This window comes from Thalassophryne amazonica, chromosome 6 (genome assembly GCF_902500255.1).
Source record: "Thalassophryne amazonica chromosome 6, fThaAma1.1, whole genome shotgun sequence".
Classification (NCBI taxonomy): Eukaryota; Metazoa; Chordata; class Actinopteri; order Batrachoidiformes; family Batrachoididae; genus Thalassophryne; species Thalassophryne amazonica.
Window position 1 is genome coordinate 88,469,421 of NC_047108.1, and position 18,770 is coordinate 88,488,190.

An 18,770-nucleotide genomic window follows, 5' to 3' on the forward strand; every position below is an offset into this window, starting at 1 on the left:
CGTGTTGCACCACATCACCCCGTGGTCGGCTGCTCTCAGCTATCGTGCCAGGAGCATGAATAGCCCCGCGCTTCTCTAAGTGTCCAGCGAGTAGTGTTGGATGTTCGTGTGTGACACCTGGAATTTGGCCGACACCTTCCAAAAGGGGGATCGAATGAGCACGTGCATGGTCTTTCAGGCGCTGTCTTTCAGCCATTGGTTTGTGCAAAAGGTTATAGTGACAGCTGTACAAGACATTTGAGGCGGCTCTGATTTTTCAAGAGTGGCATTTGACGCCTCCTTCGTGCACCATTCTGCCTCAATCGTGTTATGTGTGAAGAGGTCCTAAACAATGACAGGAGCCCACAAGTTCAGAAACAAGTCCATTTTCAAATTAAGCTTTATAGTAATTTTCTCCATCAGATATACATTTTTTTAAACCCTTGTGCCATTGAAGAAGAGTGGGAGGTAGAGGTAGTGCTTTTAGCCAAGACCTTGTTATCATTTTCTTTTCCACCAGTAAACAAATGTGAAGTAATTGTACTTCCCCTTTTCTCAAACCACCCACTGGAGTCAACCCTATAAAATAGTATTTTGGATCAAGCAGTAAGTTAAAACTTAGTATGGCTCAAATCTCTCCTTGAATCCCTTGACATTAAAATTTCAATTTTGGTTAATCACCAAAAGGTTTGAGTGGAAGTCTTGTTTTTATTTTCCCTTTCTTCCTCAGCGAGCCAGTGGTGTGGAGTTTAGCTGGCCTAGAACGTCTAACAGAAGAAAAGCCCCCTCCCTTAGTTGAGCTTTCTCACAACCCCTCTTTGCTTTGCTTTCTTTTTCGCTCTCCCTCTCATGCTCAGTGACAGCTCATGTTGCGCTGTTTTTGGCAGTTTTCTCCTTTGCTTCTCTCAGATCCTTCCTCTGGACCTCTGCCTCTTTTTTTTTTCCTTTTCTCTTCCTTGGAGGATTTTAAGCCCAGCGGACTTTCTGAACTTCACAGTCAGCTCGTCCTTCTTTTAACCCAACCTTCATCCAGATTCATCCTTCATATGATTGACTGTCTGGGCTCTCTCACCCCCAGACGTGGAGCAGACGGATTCTTTAGCTCTTCTTCACTCACCAGCTCTGACCGTCTGCTGTATCTGTGCTTGTGTTGCCACACATATCTGTGTTCGTAGTGGCACTGTGTTAGCAGTGAAACACAGTCACACACTTTGAGAAGCAGCTGGTCTGTGAACCAGCAGCATAACACTCAGAAGCCTGAGCTATCAATAGTCATGATTCACTGCTGGAAAGACAGAGTCTTCTCTGGATTCTGGATATTCAGTCAACACATCATTAATTCCTAGGAGCCTGGACTTCTTTCCTGTCAAGTGGAGTCTTTGTCCAGTGGACTTTGATTCGAGTGGATTTTGTTTGCGGGGTGTCCCAAGTGATTAAATGTGCTCCTTTCCCTCTACTCCGGCTGTGGTTGTCTCCTGAGGGACAAACACAGACAGATCAAACAAAACCCAAGACCAAGCTGTGCACGTGGGCCATGCAGGTCATCTTCAACCTGATCATTCGTGACACTGCTTCACTTCCTGCTTCCATCACTGTGAGTCTCCACTTGAATACTCCTTGTGAATATATGTGTGTTTTTTCATGACCATCTTTTCCAAACTGTCGTTTTGACATTTATTCCTATAAATGGTGTATGTGAATCGCAGCAACTTTTCTGTATATACAGGACTTAGAATCAAGCTTATGCTTGTATTTCAGAGTATGATATAATGTTGTATGTATTTTAGAACTAGGGTCATTAAAAATGCTACATTTTATTACTGCATTGATGGCATAAAAAGTGTTGAAACAAACTAGATAAAGTTTTTGTTTGAATATGATTGCTAAATCACGGGGTTTCAACTAGAGCAACAACAATTAACTGATTATTAATTGTCAACTATTTTGTTTTTCAGTTGATCATTTTGATCTTTGTCTAAATTCTCTGATTTGAGCTTCTTAAATGTGAATGACTTCAGGTTTTACTTCTCTCTGACAGTCTGTTGACTATCTTTGGGTTGTGGACAAAACAGAACATTTGAAGCTTGGGTTTTGTAAAAAATTGATTAATATTTTTTACCATTTTCTGATGCCTTATGAACCAAATAAGTGATGGATTACTCTAGAGAATAATCAACAGCTTAATAGATTAGAATGACAAAAATGTTGGTTGCAGACCTCTGAAATATGTCATGGTTTAGTTTTCTGTCTTTGTGTAATTGTGTGTTTGTCTCAGGAAGAGACAAAGCAGTGTGCAAGATTTTCTTCCATTTTTTTTTTTTCCATTAATGCCTTTTTTATTTTTGGTACTTTATGTCTTTTATATGTTGGAACTTTTAAAACTTTTTATAACAAATACTGAAATTCAAGTTATTGATAAACTTTATGGTTATCATTCCCTGATAGGTTAAAGACTAAATTGAGTAATTGAAAAATAATAGATAGATTAATCTATTACAAAATTAACTATTAGTTGCAGCCCTAGTTTGTCAAATATTGTGCACATACACAACCTAGAGTCAAGCTTGTGCTGTTAATTTCGAGTGTGATATCATGTTGTGTCGTTGAAATAGTGGCATTTCAAAAACCCTTTTGTTACTTTGTCGAAAACATAAAAGGTGTTGAATTTTGTTAAATTCCAAACTCTTGGTTTGAATAGGATTTTGTCTATAAATCACAGGGTTTTTTTTTTTAGTTTTTTTGTTAGAAAAGCGCTACTTTCAAATATCATTTGTTTTCACACTCAGATCTGTGTTTTTCTTTCTGGAGGAAGGCAGCAGGAAACGCTTTTCTCAGTGTCCTGATCCCATAAATACTTTCACACTGCCTGGTTGTGTGACAGTGTGTGCCCAGCCTTTTGTCTAAATTTCTTATTTTTGTTATTATTCATTTATTGAGTAAACTGCTTCTTGTTCAGCATCACATGGAATTACATAATTTTCCTTATTTAGTAAATGAGTTAATTGTTTCTAGCTGTAACTGAGGCAAAAGTGGATTTTGATTTAAATGATCATTTTTGTGTCAATATGACCACAGACTAAAAGCAGCAGTGGGCCTCAGGAACAAGAGATTTACATCGTTTCCAGCTTCCCCAACTCTGCCCACACATACAGTAATTACTTAGGGGAGGTGTGTTCAGCCAATCAATTGCTGGAACCAGTATAAATACAGCAGCGAGAAATAAAAATGCCTCAGGACCCACTCCTAGAACCACTATCTTAAAGGTTTAGACCCCCTATAATCTGTTTTGTGGTGAAATCCACAGTAGTTATTATGATGTTTGTTAAAAATTACCTTAGTATATCACAAAATCACAGCTGATTTTATTGCTAGTGAAGTATTTATTTTGTGGGTATTCCGTTGCAAATATAGTGACTTTGCGACATGAGATTTTGCAGAGGACACGAAGGAGGAAATGCATGTTTGTGTGCTTGGGCAACGTTCAAAGTTTATTCTACATTCAATGGAAACTGGGAACTCAGAGGTTTTGACCTCAGAGTAGTCTCCACTGACACCCCAAGAAGGCTGGAAGTATCAACATAGCAAGCCACTGTTCCACTGCACCATGAGGCTGTCTCACTGGTGATGCAGCAGACCAATGTCACACTGGTCACTGGTTTTCCAGTCACAGGCACAGACATCTGTCACTTCTTCCTCCTAAAATAAGGAGTAAAGGTCCTTATTTTAGGAGGAGTAAAGCTGTACTGTACAGTAAAGCTGTATGTACAGGGGGAGGTCATGGCCTAGTGGTTAAGCATTGGGCTTGGCCAGAGGATCCTTGGTTCAAATCCCAGCCTGACTGGAAAATCACTAAGGCCCCTTGGGTAAGGTCCTTAATCCTCTAGTTGCTCCCGGTGTGCAGTGAGCACCTTGTATGGCAGCACCCTCACATCAGGGTGAATTTGAGGTATTGTAAAGCGCTTTGAGCGTCTGATGCAGATGGAAAAGCGCTAGTGCTATACGCTTTGCATTTTTTTAATGCAATCTGCAGTCAGAGGGAGTTTTTCCTTACCACTATCGCCTGTGTGCTTGCTCTGGGGGTTGGTAAGGTTAGACCTTACTTGTGTGAAGCGCCTTGAGGCAACTTTGTTGTGATTTGGCGCTATATAAATGAAAATAAATTGAAATTGAAAATGATTGATGTAAAGCATATTCAGTGACTTGGAAATATCCATGTATCCATCCCATCAGTCATCTCAACAAAACTGGCTGTAAAAGTGAATATGTACTTACGCGTAGCCAAGGGTGGGCCTGGATGGGCCTGGGCCCGCCCACTTGTCAGCCAGGCCCGCCCCATCCAATGAGAAGGCTGAGTCGACACTCGACAGTCACCTGTTGTTGCCTCATTGTATTCCTATGATATGGTATTGCATTAGCACTGAGTGACAATTAATACATTTTGTCAAAAAAATCTGGTTCATCTTCTGTGATTTTTATTAATTAATTTTCAGAGTACAGTGGTCCCTCGTTATAACGCGGTTCACCTTTCGCGGCCTCGCAGTTTCGCTGATTTTTTTAGTGCAATTTTGCATGCTTTTTTTTTTAAACGGAGCATTGTGTTCTGCGTCCTTATCAGGCGGGCCGTTCACGGCACTGGTCGGCATCACCGCGATTGCTCTTACTGCCTCCGATGTGCTTTCTGCAGGCTCAGTAAATGCAGCAGCGGGCCACCTCCTCCTACCTGCTGTGCGGAATTTCGCCAAATCTGGCAACAGGTCCAGAGACTACGCTCGCTGTTTTGATCCAGATGTTGACCGCAGCCGCAGAGCTCCGTGGCCACTGAGAGAGGACTTGGATTCTTTGTGGGTCCCACATCCGTACCTCGGGAGGCAGTGAGCGAAGGGAGAGCACGCACATTGTGTTCTGCATGTGTCTGTTTATAATCTTCTCGCACAGAAAAAAAAGAATGTTTACACAAGAGAGAAAAGTGAGAAAATGTTAATGCCTGTTTGAGAAAAGTGTATAAAGTGTGTAGTGAGGGGTTTTACAGCCTTAAAACATCTATCATAATTGCAAAGAATAGCACTGACTTCGCGGATAAAAACATCCACCAGAACATCCACGTTGACTCACAGACTGAATGCACTCTCCGTGCTTTCCCTTGAAAGAGAACTGACCGAATCGTTGGACTGTGATGACGTGATAAGAGAGTTCAACAAAACCCCCGTCGTCTCCTGCTGTAGCATTAAAAGGATTCGTCAAATGTAAGTGTGAGACCATTAATTACTTTTTTCTTCTAAATAGGCCTAATTGTTAATATTATATTGCAACTGCCACGAATCATGTTGGTGTCCGTTCTGATGGTTTTTAATTTGGCCGTCGAGCCATGGTTTCCACTGTTTATCAACTTCATAATTTGGCCGCTGAGCCAACCTGTTTTCATGTTGCAGATATATTTTGAATTTTTATTTTAAAGGACTTTACATGACTAAGCGTTGCGTTGCTGCTTGCATTGTCCATGGGGTGCTTGTGTCTGACACTTTGCGTCTGTATAACTGCACACAGCATCTGTGCAGTTGGCTGAGATGTGTTCATCATTAAACTTGGAATTCATTTTTGAAACAATGCCTTATTTTAATACCTATTGACGTTTTGGGTTTAGGCCGAGCCAAGTAGGCTACCAGACTTGCACTGAGTGTGTGTGTGTGTGTGTGTGTGTGTGTGTGTGTGTGTGTGTGTGTGTGTGTGTGTGTGTGTGTGTGTGTGTGTGTGTGTGTGTGTGTGTGTGTGTGTGTGTGTGTGTGTGTGTGGCGCTGCACTGCAGCTTGCATTATCCATGAAGAGTACTTGTGTCTGACGTGTCGCGTCTGTGTGCTCACTTTGCCAGTGCTGTAGGCTAAGTGATAACATTGCTTGCGATGTCCAAACGAGGCATACTTTTTCAAACGGTGTATTATAATACCTACACCTTACCTACAACCCCAAAGGTTGGGCCAGTCTGATTTTTTTCTGGGTCCACCCATTTTATGATTTCTGCCTACGCCCCTGAATATGCATTGATAATAATCCTAATATATAGTTCATCCAGTTACTTATGGCTCTGCAAATGGAGGGACTGTGCCTGCAAATGGTCATAATTCCTAAATGTATAATGCACTATTTTTGTTGAAACACTTGATTTAAAGCTAAGCGTCTACCCTACAAGCACATGTTGATTGTTTCAACTACATTCCATTGTGGTGGTGTACAGAGATGAAATTATAAATATTGTCACCGTTGAACTACTTATGAGCATGACTATAATTTGCCTGAGACCCAACCACATTGTGTAAGACACAAAATGACAAACTACTGGGATCACTCAGTCAAGTTGTTGCTGTGACAATTATCCCTTCTGATCCCCAGAGTGGAGGGTTAAATATCAAACGAACTATTCAGGAGTGTGACGCTGAGCCAATCAGAGTAGTGAAGTTAGAAATTGAAGCGGAGTGTGTGTAAAATGTTAGAATGACTCTCTGCAGTTTGGAGGAGCACAGACACTATTGAAGCTCAGATCTGCACCAAGAAACTCTGTCTTAACACTAATCCAAGGTCCCATCTGTAATGGATATTGGACTGTAGATAAGGCTGGGTTTGAACGACACCTTACTCGGCCTGCGGTCACAAAAACCTTCCACGTTTTCTGTACTTCAAGGAATGCTGTAATTGGATAAGTGTAGAACAGAGTAAGGTTGCCAGACAGAAACCTGAAGTTGCAGGGTCTCTTCACTATCACTCTTACATATTGGCATGTGAAACTGCTGCTGCATGAAGAACAAAAGCTGAGAGGAAGTTCAGATGCACTCTGCAGGAATGAGAGGGATTACTAACCAGGTACTGTGGAGGACTCTTCATTCTTTCTTCTTCTTCTTTTTCACAATAGAAACTTCATAATAGAGAACATAATTTTTGTGTAAAACAAAACTGAAAGTTTATAAGGTTGGTCTCCAGTTGTTAAGGGGTTTAAACTCAAATTATTGCATCTTGAATACTTGCAGAGGTTTGACTTATACTGTAGTTTAATCAGCATGTTTACCTTGCTGATTGTATATAACTACCTTTAATATACTGCATTTTCTGGACTATAAATCACACCAGAGTATAAATTGCATCTTTTTCCTGGATTACCAGCTCTTTAATTAATTAATTTATTTATTTATTTATTTTGTGCATTGTTGTAGTGTGCGTCTTATTATTGCATTCTTTTATTATTAGCATTTGTTTTGTTTAGTGCTTTGAGTCCTGGGAAATTCCAATAAGAATAGTCATTATTAGTACTACTACTACTACTAGTAGTAGTAGTAGTAGAAACAAATATGTGATTTTATTTTTTCTAATATAAGTTGCAGGACCTCCCAAACTATCTTAAAAATGCAATTTATGCTCCCAAGAATAGATTATGCAAAGTGTGATTGATTCTTATGAAGAATTCTTAAACCTGTGTTGCCACAAATCTCTATATTTTGAAACAATAAGTAGCAGTCAGTGACAGTAAAATGTCTTAAATTTCAGGATGTGGATATGAATCCGTGTGTAACGAGCATTGTTGCCACATTACTTTGACAAGTTACTTTATTATTTACTTTTTACAGTTACATTTTACAGTTACTTTATACAGTTACTTCATTAGCAGCTGCCGACAACGTATTGGCAGCTGTAACTAATAAAGTAGCTAGTAATCTAACTTGGTTATTTTCAAGATTGAGTACTCAAAAAAGTAACTATTAATTACTTTGCTGATTACTCAATCTTAAAAGTAACCAAGTAAGACTACTAGTTACCTTATTAGTTGCATTATTTATTAGTTACAATTTGTTGGCAGCTGCTAATAAAGTAACTGCATAAAACTGCTAATGAAGTAACTGTATAAAACTACTAATGAAATAACTTTTCAAAGTAACTGTGGCAACACTGGTAACGAGGCTCTTGAAACCGTTTTGACTCCTTGCCCCCATGAGAACTTTTCAGTAATATCTTCAACTCACCTGATTATCAAAACTAAGACATGTTACAGGATTTAATTGAAGATAATAAAAAAATGTCTGGTAGGGGAGGTGATGGTCTAGTGGTTAAAGCGTTGGGCTTGAGACCAGAGGATCCTTGGTTCAAAGGATGTACTCCTGGATATGCAGCAGTGTCTGAAGGACCTCAGTTCAAATCCCAGCCTGACCGGAAAATCATTAAGGGCCCTTGAGCAAGGTCTTTAATCCCTTAGTTGCTTCCGGTGTGTAGTGAGTACCTTGTATGGCAGCACCCTCACATCGGGGTGAAACTGAGGCATTATTGTAAAGTGCTTTGACCAGCTGATGCAGATGGAAAAGTGCTATTTAAATACAGTCCATTTACCATTTATAAAGCAGAAGATGATTTATATCTCGATATGGCGGCTAAAGCACTACCAAGAAAAAATGTGTCTTTTGTGACATTATTTCATTTTCCACTCAGTGCATGGACTTGTTTCATATTTGTGTGACTTTGAGAAAATAACACATCTGTAGGTCTGAGCATTGAAGTTTTTCTGGCTTTTTCCAGAACTCTGGTGGGTCTAAGGTAAGCCAGGTCATGGCTATAATCAGCTTTACTGGGATCAGAAACTGTTGCATAACTTGGCCCCTCAGCAGGCGGACCCAGTTTGTGATGTAAGCAAGGGTGGAGTGAGAACAAGCTCATCTTTGATAGTGTGTCTGTATGCAGAGGTCTAAAGGGCAGCAAGCTGATCCACTCCGACCCTTTGTCTGACTGATAAAGTGTAGGCAGAGCGAGATCAGGCGGATCCTGCAAAGTTTCTCTCATTAGGCTCCGGTTGCTCTTGTGATGCAGCTCCTGTCCTTATTTGCTTCAGTGGCTCAGCACATTGGCATGTTTGCATCTGTTCACACTGGGGAATAAGCCTAATCTTCCACCGGCTTTAATTATGTGCATGATTAGTCACAGGAAAACCTGAATATTTGGAGATGGTGTTGATTGTACTAAAAAAAACCCTACATGTTCAGTTTCTGTAACTGTCATAAGCTAGTGATGAAACATTGCTTTGGTACATGTCAAGTAACATTGCAGTATCATAAACCAGTATGACAGCATGAAAAATGACATCATAACTATACAGTGACCAATGATCAAGAATATATCGGCTATCTCGAAGACCATAAATGATTTATCATATCTCTGGAACACTCGAGCGCCCACTGATAGACCTGTTTCACTCTGCTGGCATTTAGTTTATGCCATCAATCAAAGTATATAGATGACTTGATGGCGTTCTGTTCAGATCACTAGACCTCCTTATTACATCAGCTAAAACCTCTGTCCGCTCTGCACTGTAAGAAACTGCAGTTCAGTGTGTTTGGCTGACTGCTACTTTGCCTTCTTTATCTAATATGTATAATGCCACATTAGTATGTTTACTACATGTGAGACACGTGTGAGATGGCAAATCTTTGGATGAAACTGGCCTCCATTCATGCTTTATGTAAATAAAGCCGCTTGAGTACTTTTGTATTTTCAGCCAGAAACAGTCACCAGTCTTCTGGCGTGCCAGAACAGCAAAATATTCTTGTTCCCTGTTTAATGCAATCACCTTGGCTGCCGGTCAAGAGAATTTGCAGTGATCAGACTGACTGTTCACGACATTTGTTGGATAAATTTCCTCATGGATTGTGCCTCATTTGTGTTCTTCAAATAATTAATATGAAAATCATATTAACTGAGATTTCAAATTATTTGGTGTGTGTGTGCGTGTGTGTGTGTGAGAGAGAGAGAGAGAGAGAGAGAGAGAGAGAGAGAGAGACAGATTTCGGGGGGGTGATGCCAGACTGGATTTTCTTTCCTTGTATTGCATAGTTTTGTTGGCTGCCACAGTCCCAGATTAGGACCTGATGTAATCTTGTATTACGTGTCACAGTGCCCTCCAACTTCTTGTTCATTTCTGTTTACATTTCAAAACATTTATACCAAATATGTGTCTTTCTGTCTGTCGTCTGTCTGTCGTCTGTCTGTCGCCGTCATTCATGGTTTAAATGTCGGAATACTGGGGACAGTAGTACTATTAACGTGAGGAAAATGGCTCACACAGTGTAGCTGTTATTGAAGGTCTTCAGTTCATCTGCTCTCCAGGGTGACTTTAGGAAAATAGATTAAAACCTCCCTCCAATTTAGATAGTGTCTGTGACTTCTTCTTTTTTTTCGCAGTGTTCTGTGGGGAGATGGGGATCGGGTCAGCATCTGAATCTGCGCCTGTTATACACACAAATCAAATATCCTGTCCATCGTTCTCCCTGAATACAAAGTATTATATTCTTATCAGTCTGCATGCACGTTTCACTGGAGACAAAGAGGTGTGGGTGAAGCTCTGGATTTATTTTCATATCAGTTTATTAGCCATATAGAAGCAGATTTTTTTTTTAATGTTACTATTTATGCTTTCATTTCATTAACAACTTTTAATTATAAAAACTTTCGGTTTTCTTTTTCAAGACAGTGATCTCTTGTGCCTCCCCTCTTCTGACATAGCTACATACAGAAATGCAGAAGAAAAGCATCTTATTTCAGAAAATTGGGGAAATGACTAAGATGCATTTAACCGAAACTCAGATATTCTTCCGTCTCCTCTTTTTCTATTTTATCACTCTCAGACTGACCAGCTAGAAGTGAATGACTTGGGCCAGACACCCCTGGCCATGCCGTGTGTGGCCGACTGTTCAGCCCTAGCAGGGGAGGACAACACGCCAGACCCCCAGCGCACCAAACAGGTGATCGCCCAGCTCCAGCAGAAAATCCTCAGGCTCACAGAGCACCTCAAGATTGAGCAAACAGCCAGGGATGACAACGTCGCAGAGTACCTCAAACTTGCCCACAGTGCTGACAGGCACCAAATTACACGCATCAAGCAGGTAGGATGGCTGAATCGGTTAATTTTATTGTTTTGTTTGTTTTGGGGGGTTTTTTTGGTGGTGGGGGTCCTGGTAGCTAATTGCACATATCTAGGCAGTTAATTTTATGGGGGAACTAATCCTGTTAGATCACATTTGTATCTTTATAGCTATGTCTCATTTTAATTGATTTATGCAGTGTTATATGTTAATTCCCTTTGCTCATGAGCAACTTGTTTCCGGCCGTCAGGTTTTTGAGAAAAAGAATCAGAAATCAGCCCAGATCATCCAGCATCTACAGATGAAATTGGACCACTACCACAGGAAGTTGCGTCGAGTGGAGCAAAACGGAATTCCCCGGCAGCCAAAGGATGTACTTCGGGATATGCAGCAGGGTCTGAAGGATGTCGGAGCCAAAGTCACAGACTTCAGTGAGGGTGTGGTGGACAGCGTGAAGGGAGGCCTCTCCAGCTTCTCTCAGGCCACCCATTCTGCTGTCTCAAAACCCAGAGAGATCGCCTCAATGATTCGCAACAAATTTGGCAGCGCCGATAACATCGCCTCGCTCAAAGACTGTCTGGATGACTCCTCCATAGATGAAGGAGTGATAGGGGCCCATCACCTTCAGTCCAGTCCCAAATACGGTAGTGAGGATGATTGTTCTAGTGCTACATCAGGTTCAGCCGGGGCCAACAGCACCACAGGGGCTCCCGGAGGTCCCCCCAGTTCCAGTTGTTACACCCTGGACAGGAACCACAGTTCTAGTCTGGACATGTTTATGCAGGAGGTGCAGGAGCTGAGGGACTGTCAAGCAAAACTGGAGGAGAGCATCGATGGCCTGAAGAGTCATTATGAGAGAGAGTACACCGTTGTTATGCAAGCACTACAGGAGGAACGCTTCAGGTACAGAGACATTTTTTTTCTCCATAAAATATCAATCTAAGTCTTCAGCATTTGTCTTCTAAGACCAAAATAATATCTGACCACTGCAGCCTTCTCATCAGCCAGTGTTCTGGGAATAATTACAAACAAATCCTGTTCTTAAATAACTCTGCAGTGAATAAATCCATCTTTACCTTCACCAAGAAAGACCCAAACAAAAATCACCCAAACCAGCTGTCAGAGTTGAACCTGGTGGAAAAGACAACTCAAATTATCACAGAGAATGACCACGCGAGAAACACCGAGTTTCTTTTCTGATCAGGATAGAGAGTCGACGGGCATGACCCTCATCACTGCTCGTCAGACAGCTCTGAAGGGCCCGCCCACTCACCTCCTGTATTTATTGAAACAAAGTTGCATACAGACATATGGAGAAGACAATATACAAAACACTGTCTATTCTCACATTGATATAAAATGTTATGGCTGTCCACCTCTAGTCTCACGGTTTGTTCTCAGATATGAAACAAAACAGCGTCAACCCTGAGCTAGTGTACAGGTCACATCGCTCTCTGCCCAAGGCCGCTCTGTTAATTAAAATGTACATCTGTGCTTAGTAAAAAACAAGGCTTATGCTCTCACACACTGTATGTCGGCAAAAGTTCATCTTCCCGTGTGAGCAGTTCAATGATTAATTTAGCAGTTCAGTGATTAACTTAGAAAGTAATATTAAGTGAAATCACATGTGTGTATATATATATATATACACATTGGTTTTATTATTGGTGGTTCTGACATTATTAATAACTTACCCTGCACGCCACCACACCAGAAGTGTATTGTATTCACTTGTGTGAGTGGGTGGGAATATTACTTGGGTTAAGGTCTCCAGATGATTGACTTTTTGAACAGTTTGAAGCAGGTTGGTCAGTAAAATATTTGTGATTGAATGGTATTAGTGACTTCATGATGAAGTCATACGATTACGTCATATACCTTTAAAAAACAAAAACTTGCTCTGTGTGGTCCCTCAGACCTCAGTGCATGTATTGCTGAGGAAAAGCCTTCAAAATTCATCATATAAGCTTATATTTCAGTAGGGAGAGCATGCAGGATATGCATCGGCTCTGTGACACCTTTAATTTGTTTTTGTGATACGAACAAATTTTTTAAATGCATAAAACATAGGAGTCAGATGTGAACCTTTTGAATGGCCTATTTTGACCAGCAGACACGGAACCAAAAAATGTGGGGGGTGAAGAGAAGAAAGAAGGCGATGACTTAAAAATCTAATGTCATGATGAGAGTCATTTTTCTGAAACCTGATTTTCATTGCTGTGTATTATGTGTTGGAATTTTACAGTGTGAGGTTGTGCCTCATTTTAGATTTTGTTTCTTGAACCAGCCTTAAGGATTATGTTTATAGCAAACAACCATGAAAGCCATATGAGCTTTTGCTTAGCTGTGTCCTGTCTGTACTCCTGTTAACCAGAAGAAGTTGCAAAAACACACACCTTTATAATACTGTGCATAATTCAGTCAGGTACCACCTGGTCAGATGCCTTCGGGGTCTGTCCTGCATGTTTCTTTGTTTATGCCAGTTATGCCCCAGACTCTTGTCTCATGTTGATCACGTACTCAGGTGTGAATGTCTGGAGGAGCAGCTGAATGATCTCACAGAACTTCACCAAAATGAGATTCACAACCTGACACAGGAGCTGGCAAGCATGGAGGAGAAGGTCGCCTATCAGTCCTACGAGAAAGCAAGGGACATGCAGGTCTGTCTATGTCAACTGACATCCACAGTCACACAAAAACCCCCAATCTGCATTCACATTTCAAATGAATTCTCAGTCACAGCTGTGCGCATTTCAAATATCAGCACAAGTTGTCTTCCTGGGAGAAATTTGAGGCTAAAGCATTGTTTCACTTTTGATCCATTTGTGTATCTGTTGGATATTTTAGAGTTTTGCACTAAAATACAGAAAATACTGGGAGGAACAACTCATGTAGACTGTTTGCATTAGCTATGACAAGAACATTGTATACATTTGTTGAGAACTCTACCATACTTTACAACTCTGGTTAGCACTTAACTGCTTTTCTTTTCTCTGGCAGCAGGAGCCGGTTAAAACCTGTGAGGTGGGAAAAAAAAATCATACGAGGTCTGTCAATAAAGTATAGGTCCTTTTTATTTTTTTCAAAAACTATATGGAGTTCATTCATATGTTTTTACGTCAGACATGCTTGAACCCTCGTGCGCATGCTGTTATGTGTCAACGTGGGTTGAGGAGCGGACCTGCGTCTGACGGAACCCAGCGCTAAAACAACCAGAAAGCGGTTCCAATAACAAAACAATTTATTTTTCCACCCTTTGGTGCATAACAAAGTGTACAAACAAAAGCTGCGTCGGTCTGGCGGAGTGAAGGACGGCACGCTCTCCAGCGCCCAAAAGGATCGAAGCCCGGCGCTTCTGGACCCACGTTCACCGCCAAACACCCCCCAGGTGGACACGACAAACCGACTCTGCGAAGGATAGAAAAGGTGAGGTAAGTCAGCAGCTACAACTAATATCCTTCAAAAAACACACACTATCAGCAACACATTCAGGTCTGAATTTAAGCTTTATGTAAATGAGCAGCTTCTCACAACAGGTGGAGGATCATCAGTCCGCATGCCACGGCAGTGAGAAGCGAGCTGCACAATTCTCATCAAAGTTCAAATATACTGCATAACAAAATACCAAGTTACTGTTAACAATTATTCAGATAATCAATCACCTCTGATGTGTGCTGACAGCATGTGTCCCTCACCCTTCCTCCTTCACAGGCACGATGTGTCAAACCCAGGCGCGGTCCTCAGCATCTCACAAACGAACATCACAAGGTCGGGTTCCCGGCAATTCTGCTTGAATCACACATGACTTAAATGCAGAACGCCATCTCATTATCTGCTTCAGCTGAAAGTCTTTAAGGTTGCACGTGAGCACCATCCACAGGTGCTGCACATCATGTTGATGAGGGTGAAGGACTCTTCTGCCAGCACCTTCTCCACAGACAATAAATCAGTTTGCATACCACCTGGAGAGCAAAGAAAAGAAAAGAACACCAAAATGTCCAGCCACACCCCCCCAACACACAACACATGCGTGAGTTTTTCCACGCCTGTCGGTGACGTCATTCGCCTGTGAGCACTCCTTGTGGGAGGAGTCGTCCAGCCCCTCGTCGGAATTCCTTTGTCTGAGAAGTTGCTGAGAGACTGGCGCTTTGTTTGATCAAATTTTTTTCTAAACCTGTGAGACACATCGAAGTGGACATGGTTTGAAAAATTAAGCTGGTTTTCAGTGAAAATTTTAACGGCTGATGAGAGATTTTGAGGTGATACTGTCGCTTTAAGGACTTCCCACGGTGCGAGACGTTGCGCAGCGGTCCCAGGCGCCGTCGTCAGCCTGTTTTAAGCTGAAAACCTCCACATTTCAGGCTCTATTGATCCAGGACGTCGTGAGAGAACAGAGAAGTTTCAGAAGAGGTCGGTTTCAGCATTTTATCCGGATATTCCACTGTTAAAGGAGATTTTTTAATGAAAGACGTGCGGGCGGATTGCAGCGTCGGCTCGACGCTCCGCCACAGGAAAAACACCTCTGTTGGAAGCCTTAAGGACAAGTTGGAACATGTCCAGCTGTTAAACAATTTCTCATATACTCACTCCACTGAAAGCCATCAAAAGTTGCCTGGATTTTACAAATGGTTATCAACACGGAGGTGTTTTTCCTGTGCCGCCGCACCGCGCTGGCTGCGTCCCAACGCGCGGACCCGTCCGCACGTCTTTCATTAAAAAAATCTCCTTTAACAGTGGAATATCCGGATAAAATGCTGAAACCGACTTCTTCTGAAACTTCTCTGTTCTCTCACGACGTCCTGGATCAATAGAGCCTGAAATGTGGAGTTTTTCAGCTTGAAAAAGGCTGACGACGGCACCTGAGAGCGCTGCGCGACATCTCGCACCGTGGGAAGTCCTTAAAGCGAGAGTATCACCTCAAAATCTCTCATCAGCCGTTAAAATTTTCACTGAAAACCAGCTTAATTTTTCTAAACCGTGTCCACTTCGATGTGTCTCACAGGTTTAGAAAAAATTTTGATCAAACAAAGCGCAGTCTCTCAGCAACTTCTCAGACAAAGGATTCTGACGAGGGGCTGGACGACTCCTCCCACAAGGAGTGCTCGCAGGCAAATGACGTCACCAACAGGCGTGGAAAAACTCACGCATGCGCACGAGGGTTCAAGCATGTCTGACGTAAAAACATATGAATGAAATCCATATAGTTTTTGAAAAAATAAAAAGGACCTATACTTTATGACAGCCCTCATATATATGTACTTGCTGTGAAGTCACCTTTGCTGACTTGATTTTGATTGCTTCTGTACAGGAGGCCTTGGAGGTGTGTCACACGCGGATCTCTAAGGTGGAGCTCCAGCAGCAGCAGCAAGTGTCCAGTTGGAGGGGCTGGAAATCGCCACGGCGAAGAGCCTCTTAGGAAAGCTTATCAATGTGCTGCTGGCCCTTATGGCAGTCCTGCTGGTCTTTGTCTCTACCCTGGCCAACTGCATGGTCCCTCTGATGAAGACCCGAACCCTTTCCACGGTCATCTTCATTGTCCTGCTGGCTTTCTTGTGGGCAAACTGGGGGGTTTTCTCTGACTACACGGATCTGACTCTGGTGTTCACCTCAGTATGAACAGACAGAAACCTGCACATGTTGCTTTGTTGATGACAGAATCTGCTAAAAGTAGCTGCAGTTGAGCAGGATGGTTGGAGAACGAGAGCAGCCAAAGCTTCTAAAGTCACTGGAAGTTCGAGATGAAGACAGAAAGCAGATTTCCATGTCGTCCGGAATAGACCGTTTACATTTGTTTTATTTCTTTTTGAGCGGCTGTGAATCATCACCGAATACAGCATTGGAGGTTTTTTTTATCTTTAATCAATTGTAATGTTATTACTAATATATTTATTCAGTGTGCCATGTAGCATTATGCTCCTCTCAAAACTTCACAAAGGGGAGTTTGTCAAGAAACTAGGCTGCTGATTACCTCAAAGGGCCAGTCTTGTTTTAGTGACATGCAAACGTGTCGTTACGGTTGATTGCCTTCGGGATGAGAACTCTTACCCACCTGTGATTCACCTGAACTCATGGCTAAAAGCGTTCCTCCAAACCGTTCTTGCTGTGATGAATTTGTTCCGCCGGGACATTTTGAAGAACAGATCGTGCCTGCTGAATGTCCTAACAACCACAGACCTTTTGTGCTTTCTTGCAATTTCTAATTGTTTAAGATTATATGCTTTCACTTGTTTTTTCAAGTACAGCAAAAACAGTATTAAATAGGGCCACTTAGTATAAACGAAATTCCTGCACTTTAGAAGGATCCTAATGGCACATACATGGAGTCTGTACATTGTGCAACATGCCAATACTAGTGCACATTTTCATTTAAGAACCTCACACAGAAATGACTTGTACTTTTAGAACTAACTGCACAGGAAACTCTGAGTAATAGTGGGACAGATATGTATAAAATATCACTGCAATTGTGAGATTTATGGTAAAAGCTTTAAAATGTTTCACAGATAGTGTTTGATACATAAGTCCAAAAATAAATATAATGGTAAGCTCTCTTTTTTTCTTTTTTAATCATTGGAACTGCAGCATAAACAGATTCAGCATGCAAGAAAACATACTGAATCCATTCCAACCACAATTACATTTATTCAAAAAGAAAGGAGAAAAATAGAGCTGAGCACTATATCAACTTTTTTATTATATATCAAACAGTGTCTGTGCAAAATTTGGTGCCTTTACCATGAAAAACACAATCGTGTGACATACGGTGCATCCAGGAAGTATTTACAGCGCTTCACTTTGTCCACATTTTTTATGTTACAGCCTTTTTCCAAAATGGATGAAATTCGTTTGTTTTCTGTAACCTTCTACACACAATACCCCATAATGACAATGTAAAAAAAGTTTTTTATTTTTGCAAGTATTCACAGCCTTTTGCCATGAAACTCAAAATTGAGCTCTGGTGCATCCTGTTTCCACTGAGCATCCTGAGATGTTTACAGCTTAATTGAGTCCACCTGGGGTAAATTCAGTTGATTGGACATGATTTGGAAAGGCACACACCTGTCTACAGGACAGCATTTTTTTTTTTCTGTGCTCTTTTTGAGTATGTAGTTTTACTGCATTGTGTACACGGTATAAAAACAATCCTGCCTGATTTATACTGCGGGAACAATGGAACACAACAGGAATCATAAATTGGCGTCAGGTAACGTTGTATTGTGAGGATGTGGCTTCCAGTCATGTTGAGTACCGTCGCGTTGTTCTGACTTGCTCTGAAACCACTTAATTTCTGCATCGAGCACAGGATGCAAAAAAAAAAAAAAAAATTAAACATGTTTAATTTTTGGCGTCCGATTCGCTTCATCCTTTGCATCCCTTGCGCTGTTGTGGCATTGAGCTACATCGTCTCTGCACTGGGTTGCTTCCGCGTGGGCGTTGTTAGATGCAACTGGAAGTGGGCCCGGTGTGAAAGGGGCTTTAATTTTTTTATTTTTAATTGTTTTGCAAAAAAAAAATCTTTATGTTGTCATTATGGGGTTTTGTGGGAATTTTGGAATGACACTGTAACATAACAAAATGTGGAAAAAGTGAAGCGCTGTGAATACTTTCCGGATGCACAGTATCTGCCTGCTGTAAGTAAAACCAGTTTGCCTGGATCATTACCTTCTACTGCCACATTTGACCTGATTGGGTTCAGAAGGAGCAGCCACTGCTGCTTATTCAACTCGATCTCATTTGTAAGAGGAATGCTGCTGCTGTACATGAAGTGAAAGTTGCTGACGCTGTCATGTCAGTCAGATGCACATTGTGATGTTTTACTGTTCATCACTCTCCCTGTTAATGATCTGTGTGTTTTGTTTTTTTACTAGAAGTACACAATGTTACGATATAATCAGACAGTGCCAA

The 18,770-nt window shown here is 41.5% G+C and overlaps 1 protein-coding gene across 1 annotated transcript in view; it reads left to right on the plus strand.

Annotated features, from left to right (window-relative positions):
- Window positions 1-17,510, plus strand: part of tmcc1a (transmembrane and coiled-coil domain family 1a) — a 117,726-nt gene extending 100,216 nt beyond the window's left edge. Inside the window, 5 exon segments of the mRNA XM_034172729.1 lie at window positions 10,629-10,886; window positions 11,116-11,768; window positions 13,390-13,525; window positions 16,174-16,233; window positions 16,236-17,510. Of these exon segments, the coding sequence (XP_034028620.1) occupies window positions 10,629-10,886; window positions 11,116-11,768; window positions 13,390-13,525; window positions 16,174-16,233; window positions 16,236-16,481 (1,353 nt within the window). The 3' untranslated portion in view covers window positions 16,482-17,510.
- The last annotated feature ends 1,260 nt before the right edge of the window (window positions 17,511-18,770 follow it).